The sequence below is a fragment of the Gadus chalcogrammus genome, chromosome 13 (genome assembly GCF_026213295.1).
Source record: "Gadus chalcogrammus isolate NIFS_2021 chromosome 13, NIFS_Gcha_1.0, whole genome shotgun sequence".
Taxonomy (NCBI): Eukaryota; Metazoa; Chordata; class Actinopteri; order Gadiformes; family Gadidae; genus Gadus; species Gadus chalcogrammus.
Window position 1 is genome coordinate 1,668,635 of NC_079424.1, and position 12,056 is coordinate 1,680,690.

General features: G+C 44.3%; 1 protein-coding gene across 1 annotated transcript; it reads left to right on the plus strand.

The window, feature by feature from the left end:
• Positions 1-1,053: 1,053 nt before the first annotated feature.
• nicn1 (nicolin 1) lies at positions 1,054-11,785 on the plus strand. The gene is made up of 7 exons (XM_056606389.1): positions 1,054-1,165; positions 2,096-2,249; positions 4,810-4,983; positions 7,976-8,089; positions 8,422-8,490; positions 8,979-9,083; positions 10,309-11,785. The coding sequence occupies exons 2-7, from the start codon at positions 2,103-2,105 to the stop codon at positions 10,348-10,350; spliced, it is 651 nt and encodes a 216-aa protein (XP_056462364.1). The 5' UTR covers positions 1,054-1,165; positions 2,096-2,102; the 3' UTR covers positions 10,351-11,785.
• The last annotated feature ends 271 nt before the right edge of the window (positions 11,786-12,056 follow it).

Genomic DNA, 12,056 nt, shown 5'->3' on the forward strand with positions numbered 1-12,056 from the left:
GAGTGGACATTGCACTCTTACACACACACACACACACACACACACACACACACACACACACACACACTCAGACACACACACAGACACACACACACACACACACACACACACCACACACACACACACACACACACACACACACACACACACACACACACACACACACACACACACACACACACACACACACACACACACACACACACACACACACACAAATGTACCTACCATGCATAATCAGAGAACATAATCGGATTTCTCCTGTTAACCACATTATTTTACCTATTATTTTAGGCTCCACTGGAACTATGCCATGTGGTTGAGCAGTGCCTCGTGTGACAGTGAGTCCCCTCACTGTTACAACGAGTTGTTTGACCTCTGCGATGAACCTGTGTCCTGTTTTTATGTCCTTGGAGAAGGGTATTTCTACCTCTCCCTGGTGATGGTGAATAGACATTTTATGTATTCAAACTAACGAGAATAGGAGGATGCTGTTATAATTTCCCATTTTTAATATGTGACAAAAATCCATTTTGAGTCATAAATCTTATTTAGCTTATTTTAAGCAGTGTCTTCAAATTGCGATAACAGCAATTACTCAGAGTCAATCTATGGCAAGATCATACCAAGGGTATGGCTACTCCCACCTGTATCTCATTCTGATTTGTTTCGTCCAGAAAACCAGAAACCGTCGGATAGTCTCTATATTTTAGCATGAATGACGTTGCTGTTGTTAATGAGGTCATACAAGAGGATTTAATTCCAGCACCGTGTAAGAAATGCGCAACCATTCCTTTTTTATCCGTGGAGTGCTGGCGCCCTCTGTCGGCCAAGCGGAGTTACAACGGCCACACAACTGAAACACTGCTGGATGTAATCGTTTGGTAAACATGCGATATATTATTTTCACAAATCACCTTGGATATGTAAAAGCTTGCTACTATATTTCTTTATAGTTTTTACCTATTTATTTCGCATTTTAACCGCTATCCGAATCATTGTGTTGCGGGCCCTTTAATTTTGTTACGTCGCCTTGGTTACAGCCAGGAAGTGTTGTGCGGTAAACAGAAAGCGCGTCTTTACTTGGGGAATTGACCAAAACGTAGCTCTTAAACATTGCCCCAGCTGACCTCCAAGAGCAGACACTACCGTCGTTCAACAAGAGGCAAGTACATTTACACACACACCTTCTGTACGTCGGTGCAATGCCATTAGCTCACCCTTGTATTAGCCCGGTTGCTAATTCGGTTTGATGTCCATGCAGTCTTCGACAAGCAATGTCGTGAAATCTGCAAAATAAAAAAGCGTGTGTTAAAGGGGGTGCAAGCGTTGTCACTGGTTACTGCTGTGACGGGAGCGCTGTCCATGGTGCTAGTCTCGTTTCTCTTCAACCCACTAGCGCAGTGAACGGCGCAGAGGTTGTATTTTCACATACAACCTATTTTACGCTGGCGATGGCGCTGGTGCCCCTTTACCGCACAAGCATAGTGGACGGGACGTTAAGGAGGATATATGTGTTGTCACTTGTTACCGCTGTGCTCGGCTGTAACGGGAGCGCTGTCCATGGTGCTAGTCACTGTCTCTTTACAGCACAAGCATAGTGGACGGCACGTTAAAGAGGGTGTATGTGTTGTGCTGGTTACCGCCGCGTTCCGCTGTAACGGGAGCGCTGTGCATGGTGCCGGTGGCTCATTGCTATCAAGTCAAAACAGGAACTGTGTGTTTCAATACTGAGGAGTTCAAACACAAATGCTGAGGAGTTCAAACACAGTGACATTGTTTTTCATGTTTTTCTTGAATACATTTTTATTGCATTTTAAGTTTTTTGGGATTATTTATTAATTGTAGCATGTTAAAGCTAATGTTTTGCATGCCTTATGTTTTTTACTATCTGTCACTATCTGAGTCTGTAAAATGAACACTTTTCATTTGAATAATTTTAAGTTTTACGACTCGGATGAACTCTAGAATAGTATATATATATAGGCAATATAATAGGCATTGCAACTTGAGCTGAAAAAACTCAATAGTACCTCAAAATAAAGTTAAATCCTCAATCGTACCTCAAAATAAGATTCTATTCATTCCCAACTAGGATCAGGATGAGCGAGAGCAGTGACCTCACAGACCATGTGACCTGCACCATCAAGGCTTCTGTGAACCTACAGATCGGCGACACCAAAACAGAGATTTCCCAGTCGGGTGTGTCCGTGGTCGACATCAACCTGCCCTTCGGAAAGACTGTCAATGTAAGTGACCCCTTGCGCCCCTGTTGGATCTGTTTCTTACACCATACAGGCTACTGATCATTAAATCATTCAAAGATTGCATCAAGGATGCCTACAGGTCAGCTGTTGAGATTTGGGCATCGAACCCAGTTCCTTTAGAATGGAAGCCGATCACCCCAACCACTAGACTGTTCTACACCCCCCTTCTAAAATATGTAATTTAATTGGTTTGATTTCGGGGGATTTCGCTGTCTTGACCCATATACCGATTCCCTAAAATGGTTAGATGTGTGTGCCGATTTTCTTTGGCTCCTGCATTATTTATTGGATGACGGTTGTTGCGATCTGGGTTAGCACTGATTAGCTGAGTTCTCTGTAGCCAGCAGCAATCAATCAATTCAACTTTATGCATAAAGCATTTATATTTCATATTCATGCAGCAGTAAAACAAATGCTTAACAAGGGAAACACCACGACAAGAAAAATAAACAAAGTTTAGGGCTTAGAAAATAACAATGCAATTAGATTCACGGAGATGCATTTGAGAGGGAGATTTTAAACAAACAGGATAACACTTGATCGAAGGAAAACTTTAAAATATTAAAGCCACACGTACTTGAATGCAGCTGTCCTCATCGTAGGCCATGTTTCATGTTACTGTTCTTAGTTTCCTGAAGTTTCCGTTATACAAGACACAAGTCCCACCATGGTCTAATGGATTTCGGTCACTGACCTACTTTTGCAGCGTTTAGGTCTAATTAAAAATAATTTCCAATGAATTGTTGAACCTAATTAATTCATCTGACTGGATCTTCAAAGGATTATGCCCAGGGCCGGCTTCCGCTTAAAAAATAATAATCTATATTCGGCGGGCCTCGTTAAATGGTAATTAAGCGATTTAACAGACTGGGGGGTTTGAAGGGGTTGGTGCGAGGCTGATATGGACTGCAGGCCTGCTACACTGTGGGTCCTGTTTATCTTCTAATGAGACAGAGCCCCGGGTTACTGAAATTTAACTTTCACATTACCCTGGCCGTCGATGAGTGGGAAGATTCCTTTTTATGATCATATACACACAAAACCATCCAAACTAATTTGAAACAGCCTCGTCATCTAATTCGAGAGGGTGACGACGCTCCCAGTGGGGATTGTGAGTGAGGCGTGGCTAAAGACCCACACTACAGACCTCTGTTCTCTCCTGTGGTCTGCTGCTTAAACTCGAACACGCGCAGCTTTACAACCACTGTGGCGGAGTTTCTTTATGCAGGCACGGGGTCTCCCTCTGGTACGCCCACAGGAAGGCTGTGGTCAGGACGGTTCAAAGTGAAAGAGGTGCTTGGAGCCTTCACTATTAGACTCTTCAGCTCCCTCATTTGTTCTGTGTCACCATGCAGCTACCGATGTTTACATCTGTACAATGTTTATAGTTATTAAGAATCATATTAATTGATCAATATTAATATATATATATAATTCCTTATAATACCGTTTGATTGGCCAGGTGTTAAGCCAGGGGTGCCTGGTAATGTATTGTTCATTGTAAAAATAGGGTTTGTGTGTGTGATATAATGTGATACTGATACTGTATGTCAGATTATTGCCTCATTTGAGCCAGTGTTGCAATCCGGAACACTGAATGGTAGAATTTAAATGCTGGATTCCGATGGTGTACTCCTCGCATTCGGGGACAAACAAATTCCCCAACCATAAAGCTGAAACTTTTCGCAGTTTGCTGACCATTTGGGTAAGTAGCCATTGCTGAGGCTAGCAGGTTCACTGAAACAGATCAGGGGGGTCTTGGGGGCCATGCCCCAAGCCTGCAGAGCCAAAGGGAGTTGTGGGTTTTCACGAGGCTGCTTGGACGGCAAAAGCGTGCGTGTCCTCTTTTCACTCATTGCTGGGTAGAATCGCGGATTTCTCGCCATAGGAACTTTGCATAATTGAATATGCAGTGAACCTGAGACAGAGCCCTGAGTGCTTGTCACATGGGGATTAAACTAATGTCTGATAGTAATGGGTGATGCCACAGCGATTTGAAGAAATACTCTTCCATTAGACCCAGTTTTAACTAACGCAGCAATTTCTCTGTGTGCAGAGATTAAGTTTAGCCAGATGGAAAACATCCCCTTGAAGAACTACTAACAGTTCTGTATTCAGATTGAGGACATCACCTTTAAGAACAACTACTGTACTGTGTTTATATATATTGAAGACATCACCTTAAAGAACTAGCACTGTACTGTATTCAGATTGAGGACCGTACCTTAAATAACTACTAATGTACTGTGTTTATGTATATTGAAGACATTCCCTTTAAGAACTACTTCTGTACTGTGTTTATATATATCGAAGACATCACCTTTAAGAACTACCTCTGTCCTGTATTCAGATCGAGGACGTCACCTTTAAGAACTACTACTGTATTGTGTGTATTCAGATCGAGGACGTCACCTTTAAGAACTACTACTGTATTGTGTGTATTCAGATCGAGGACGTCACCTTTAAGAACTACTACTGTATTGTGTGTATTCAGATCGAGGACATCACCTTTAAGAACTACTACTGTATTGTGTGTATTCAGATCGAGGACATCACCTTTAAGAACTACTACTGTGCCTTTGTGAGCGTGCGGGTCCTGAAGCGGACCCCCGGCCAGGAGGCCCAGTGGTCCACGGCCCTCAGGGACCTCCCTCTCATGGAGAACCCCCACACCGAGGCCGGGTCACAGGACTACTACTCCATCCACCGGGACCAGGTGGGTACACTCAGAGACAGGTAGACACCCGACACACATACAATACATTCAGGGACCAGGTGGGTACCTGAGGTACAGGTAGACACAGTCAACAGGTACACTACACACAGGGACCAGGTGGGTACCTGAGGTACAGGTAGACACAGTCAACAGGTACACTACACACAGGGACCAGGTGGGTACCTGAGGTACAGGTAGACACAGTCAACAGGTACACTACACACAGGGACCAGGTGGGTACCTGAGGTACAGGTAGACACAGTACACAGGTACACTACACACAGGGACCAGGTGGGTAGCTGAGGTACAGGTAGACACAGTACACTGGTACACTACACACAGGGAGAAGGTGGGAACCTCAGATAGATAATGCGGAACATTATGCAGCCTGCGGGTCAGTATTTATACATGTAATAAACAAGCACGCACACACACACCCACACGCGTACACACACACACACACACAAACGATTAAACAATTCTTTCAACATGGCATACTGCTTTGGTACTTAATTGAATGAATTTGTGTGTGTTTGTGTGTACGTGTGTGTGGGTGTGTGTGTTTATTTCATGTTTAAATACTGATCCGCAGGCTGCATAACGTTCTGTGGATTTTCACATACATTCATCAATTTAATCTTCTAATGAGCTCAGCAGCCTTGAAGGAAAACACGTTCCTCTGACATGAAAACAGATCCTCCTTCGTCTGAATGCATTAACAGAGATCGGTCTCCAGGGTTTGATGGAGCAGTGCTCTCGGTTGTTGATCCGGTTTCTTGTTATTTCAACCAACGCAGCAGAAGAGTCTGAAGAACAACAGATGAACACCAGATCGACCGATGGAACCTCTCATCCGCAGCCCCCGTTCATTATGCGGCCCTGCTTCTTGACGATGTCACTTCCAGCCTGAAATGTGTTGGGTTCGAACCCCACTGTCCACAGTCTACCTGTACACTTACCCCTGCTACTTATTGACTCATGCGTCATACACTGCGAGCCACTTTGATTCAAATCTTCTCAATGCCGCCAAACGGGAACACAGAGTTACCCTTTGAGTGTTGCTGAAATCCACACGACACATCAATTATGTGCATGAATCTCATCCTAAACCAACCGATCTGTAAACCCACTCCGCTGGGGATCAGCCAGATGAGAGAGGGTGAAACTGATTCATTCCCCCACATGGAAGAAGTCCAGTGAAGGGAGCATCAAAGCCGTACGCCTCCTCCGCCTAGCGTCGTGTAACAGCTGGAGATCACAGCTGGAGATTCCTGAAAGGTTCTCTCGTCGAGGAAACATCTCACAGCCCTCGCGGCCTCAGAGCTGTCGGTTCTTCTCGGTTGTCTCCCCTCTCAAACAGAAGCTCTGTTGGCCGTCTAGAGCGGCAACAACGAAAGCACTATTTTGCTTCGGTTCGGTTTGTGTGCGGGGGTTTTGTTTTCTAACACATAACGGTTCTGTTTATTATGTGTTCTAAATGCAAATGTGGTGGTCCAGACGGAGAATGGTGTTTTTGATCTTTGTTTGGTTATTTTGGTGGGGGTGTGATCGTTGTTGCCAAGTCAAAGAGAGTTTAAATTGTCTCGGGCTTCATGTTGGTGTTTTCATAAACGACACGTCTTCCCATTTCCGCAGTGTCGCTGTTTGTTATCTGTGGTTTCAGTCTGACATCGTGCCAACCTTTTGTTTCCCTGCACTCCTCCTGAAGACTTAAGGGGGGCGGACGACGCAGAGAAGACAGACGTCTTTGTTTGTAACATAATAACAGGGTGATTTCAAACGGGATTTGAACTTAATATCAAGCAGAGGTTGAGTAGAAAAACAAACTAAAATAATATTTTCTCTCACAGGGGTCTGTCTTTGCTGCTTTGTGGAATGGGGGAGAAGGGGGAATGAAAAATGGGTTCTGAAACTGCTCCTGGCCCCGCTGCCGAGCTGCTCTGTCTCACTAGCGATTAGATTTAGTGTCAGTTTATCTGCACTATCTCTGCCACAGTGTTACTGAAGTATCCGCGGTTATCGTTATGGCTTCTTACTGAGATTCTGGCCGAGCAAGAGTCCGTAGTACGGCGTGAACACCAGTAGATCTGTTGAACTACACAGACATCGAGGATGAAACACTGACTGAGTCCATGGCAGAGTTTCACACACCTCGGGGTCGGGACCCGATGTGGGGTTGGCTCGGTGTGACTATGAAGTGCCCTAGACGAAACAGAATACTCACTGATTTGTTGCCACAAGAAAACTACTGAGTGTGGAGAGATGTGAAGACAGCCACTGGGACATTGATATTACTGGTAGAAGTTGTTTGGTGTGGAAACGATGGGGAAGAAAGCTGATGCACAGAAATGGAAGATGTTTGGGTCACAAGGATTTTGAGAGCTGAAAACTGGGTCTTGGGTAAAGAAGTTGGGAATCACGGGGCTATGGCATTACTGTTGTTTATAACCTAAGGGTTGCGACTATTGGGTTGATAGTGGAAGATCATTTAAGATGTGCTTACATCGATCAGATGAAGGAGTCTGATCTAAAGATGGTTTATATTGGTCCAGTTGGAGGAGTGTAATCTAAGGATTGTTTCTATTGGTGCAGATGAAGGAGTCTGATCTAAGGAGTGTTTCTATTGGTGCAGATGAAGGAGTCTGATCTAAAGAGGCTTTATACTGGTACGGACGAAGGAGTCTGATCTAAGGAGTGTTTCTATTGGTCCAGATGAAGGAGTCTGATCTAGGGAGTGTTTCTATTGGTGCAGATGAATGAGTCTGATCTAAGGAGTGTTTCTATTGGTGCAGATGAAGGAGTCTGATCTAAGGAGTGTTTCTATTGGTGCAGATGAAGGAGTCTGATCTAAGGAGTGTTTCTATTGGTCCAGATGAAGGAGTCTGATCTAAGGAGTGTTTCTATTGGTGCAGATGAAGGAGTCTGATCTAAGGAGTGTTTCTATTGGTGCAGATGAAGGAGTCTGATCTAAGGAGTGTTTCTATTGGTGCAGATGCTGCTGGTGCCCGACGACGTGGTGTCAGTCAGACTCGTCCTGAGACAGCCCTCCTCAGCCTGGCTGACCTTTAACCTGGAAGACATCAAAATACACCCGCACACCCAACCGGTGAGCTTTGAATTGTCAACATAACCCTGAAGTCTGTGGTTTACATTGATCGCGCAAGAGGAACACCAGTTCAGTGGAGTCATGTTTGCTTCATTTGTAAAGCCCTTCAGTACACCACAGCTAGTTAAAGAAATCCAACTCTTCAGATTGCTTGGCTTATGGACGATTAGATTAGTAACGTTAACTATAAAACCAGTGTGTTTGTCAGCATTATATCATACTAAATGATATCATGCTAATCATACACATTTCATGACTAGATCAAAGTAATGGGCTAGTGATTATTGATTAACAATGAACACCCAATGAACAGTTTGTGACTCTCTCAACAGGCCCCTGTGAAAGAAGTTTCCGATTGGTTGTCGGATTTAACCCTCGTTGACCAACACCTGAATATGGAGGTAACAGGACATTGTGTACAGTTTGTGGTTGTGTGTGTGTGTTTGTGTCCTTGTCTATTTGTGTTAAGATAAGGTGCACTTTATAAATCACAGAAAATTAATGTTGTTGTAACAATTGAGATACAGCCCAGAAAAAAAAGTTCTTAAACAAAGAAGATTTGAAAAAATATATATTAACATGCAAACGTTACACAGAAATATTTCAAATTCCCAAAAATGCAAAGGAAGTAAATGTAGGTATGGCTCCTAACCATATGACTGTATCCGCACCATTTGCATCCCAAGCACCACCTAACAGTACGTACAAATCGAATAAGATAAACTAAGGTTTACTTTATTTTACTCTTTTAGATTTGTTTACTCTTTGCATGAACTCTCTTGTTTGGTTTGCTGCTCGTACACCTGCTGTCTTCCTCTGGGGATTACTGTGGTGATACCGTTAAAGGTATCATCCGACCATCTGACCGTCTGTGTCCGTCCGTCCTCAGGGTCTCCCGGACCCCCAGGCCGTGTCGTCCAGCATCCAACAGATGTGGGCGTTGACCGAGGTGATGCAGACCAATCAGACCACCGCGTCCATCGGCCGCTTCGACGTGAGTCACGTGACGTGCACGGCTGACACTCATCGATCACCCAGCGTGCACCTGTCTCTGACCAGGGAGCATGTGATGTGGCGACACAGAGTTTACCGTCACCTTCCAGGCACTGGGGGTGTTGAATCGATTAGGTTATGGATATGTCATCAACATGTGGGCGGTTAAGCCCTTTGAGACTGTACCTGTGATTACAGTCTCAAAGGGCTCCATTGTGGACCACAGTGGAAACAGGCCTTTGGGCATTATTGTTGATTGTTGCTCAATAAAGTTTTCAATCAATCAATCAATCAATCAATCAAAGGGTTATACAAAAAAAAACAATTTTATTTTATTTTGGTAAATGTATCTCTGAGTGACATTCAATATGGATTTTGTACACTGGTTCAACCATTGGATTAGCACATCTGCAGCACCACGCCCCAAGCTAATGACCGGGCTAACGCCCGTCAGATCAGAACTTTTTCGTTTTAAAGGTCACAAATTCTTCTCTGACACGGCAGTCGTCAGAGAAGAATCGTCACGGCAGTCTCCTTAACATTTCGCCGTCATCCAGGAGACCCCTTCCTGTATGGGTCAGATCCTAAACTAGCAGATTTTGGCACCATCTTCATCCCATGTGGATGTGGGCGGAATGTGGCTCAGGAGGAAGAGCGGGTCGGCAGGTAACTTGAAGGTTGCTGGTTCGATCCCCGGCTCCTCCTAGCTGAGTGTCGAGGTGTCCCTGAGCAAGACGCCTCACCCTGATTGCTCCTGACAAGCTGGCTGTCGCCCTACGTGGCTGACTCCGCCGTCGGCGTGTGAATTTGTGCATGAATGGGTGAATGTGTGGCAGTATTATAAACAGGCCCGCCGCTCCCTATACGCAGAGTACGCAGAGTGCGCAGGGCACCAGGTACCTGGGGGGGGCACCAAAATTTAAGGTTTGTAAAAAAATAAATAAAAAATACATTAATGAATTAAAAAAATATGTAAATTAGTTATGAAGAGGCCCACCGTTGTTTGTTCTTAATTGTGTAACCTATCACTCAATTTCGGCAAATTAGATGTTTTTACCTAATATATGAAAAGGGGCTTCCCCCCCCCCCACCCCCGCTCGCGTAGGGCACCGAAACGGCCAGCAGCGGCCCTGATTATAAAGCGCTTTGAGTGGCCACTGGTTCGAAAAACGCTGCGTAAAATGCTGTCCGTTTACCATCTCACCTGTTGTGTTGTCACGTAACAGGTGGACGGATGCTACGACATCAACCTGCTCTGCCTGACCTGAGGCCGGTGGTCGTACGGAGGCTGGCTGGAGCCAGGATGGAGGGCTGTCGGAGAGACTGAGCCATGCATGTCCTTGTGTCACACGTACTGAACACAGCCAGGGGGAGGAACAGACAATGACCAAATGTGGTCTTGCTCCGTCACAAAGTGAGGTTATAGGAACCGAACTGTCCAATTCTGGCCGATCACATGACCCTGGCCCTCAGCCAATCACAGACACTCCTTACATTTTATTTTGTGTATCATTAGAGAAACCGAAACGTCTTTGGAGAGAAATAAAATCATACAATGTGAAATATTCAACACATGGAATTATATAATGGATATCATCAAACATTGTTCAGTATTGTGACGTACATGTATAACGTAAGGTTAAGAAATATATAATACTAGTGCATTTATACTAATATTGCACTATCTAACACATCTAATACACGATAACACTATAAATAACAGAGAAGTGAATATTGCATTGGTCATGCTTCTGAGATTGTAATAACTGCAGGGGGTTCGTTGTCCATCGTTGGGGCCGGTTGGTCTAGTGTTAAGGATCTAACTCCCTGCCTACCTGCTTTTTATGAGCTGAACACTCACAGACTAAATAGTAATAGCTGCATGGGGGTATTAAATGTCCTGTTTCATCGCTGGCCAGAGGGCACTGAGAACTCTGCGGAGGGCTATTCAGAGATTAGAATCAGAGCTCTCGGAGGTTCTGAGCTCTCTCTGGGACTCTGAGGGCATCCACACCATCTTGAGCATGTCTCTGTTCATTTGTACCGAGTGTACCAGATCACCAGCATTGGGAAACTGCTGAGAAGATACCATTATAGTTGGACTCTTCATTAGCATTTTCCTAGCGTATCGCAGCTAATCCAAATGCTTGTTCAACTAATGTTTATATATATATATATATATGTATTTAAACACAAATAATGTCCTAATAATGTAGTAATAGTAATGTTTAAGATAAGGTTTACCCTAATCAATCCCAGGTGGGGCATATAAGAAAGTATTACATGATTACAAGTTACAACTGAAACCCTCAGTTTAAGTGTCTTTTCATCTGAATACCGCCGTGTATACCAGCCACCACCACCAGGGGGCAGTAAAGACTATTACAAAAAATAAGACGGATGAGAGCAGAAGACTATTTTGTTGCGTTATTACAGTTTCCTCTTTTTTTATTTTTGACAGCTCTGTGCCTTTCATGTATTCTCATTTGTCGGCCGTGTCTAAATAAATGATAGCGCTGGTGTGCCGTAGAGTGCATGACTGAGCAGCTCATTAATATTGAATGTTGAAGGATTCATATGGGGATGGCTTTGCTCTACTTAAGTAGCATGTGCTATTTTTATTAGCCTGAACTTAGCTCGAAAAAAGTCAGTTCTCTTCCTTCCCTCCTTCATCCTTTCTTCTTCAGGTGGCAATGTCTGCTTTTGTGGGTATAGTGGAGTACCACGGTGTGAAAGGTGGGATTTCCACTCAAAGGTGCAGTAGCTATTTAGTGGAGAGGGAGAGAGAGAGAGAGAGGGAGAGAGAGAGAGAGAGAGAGAGAGAGAGAGAGAGAGAGAGAGAGAGAGAGAGAGAGAGAGAGAGAGAGAGAGAGAGAGAGAGAGAGAGAGAGAGAGAGAGAGGAGAGAGAGAGAGAGAGAGAGAGAGAGAGAGAGAGAGAGAGAGAGAGAGAGAGAGAGAGAGAGAGACCACACT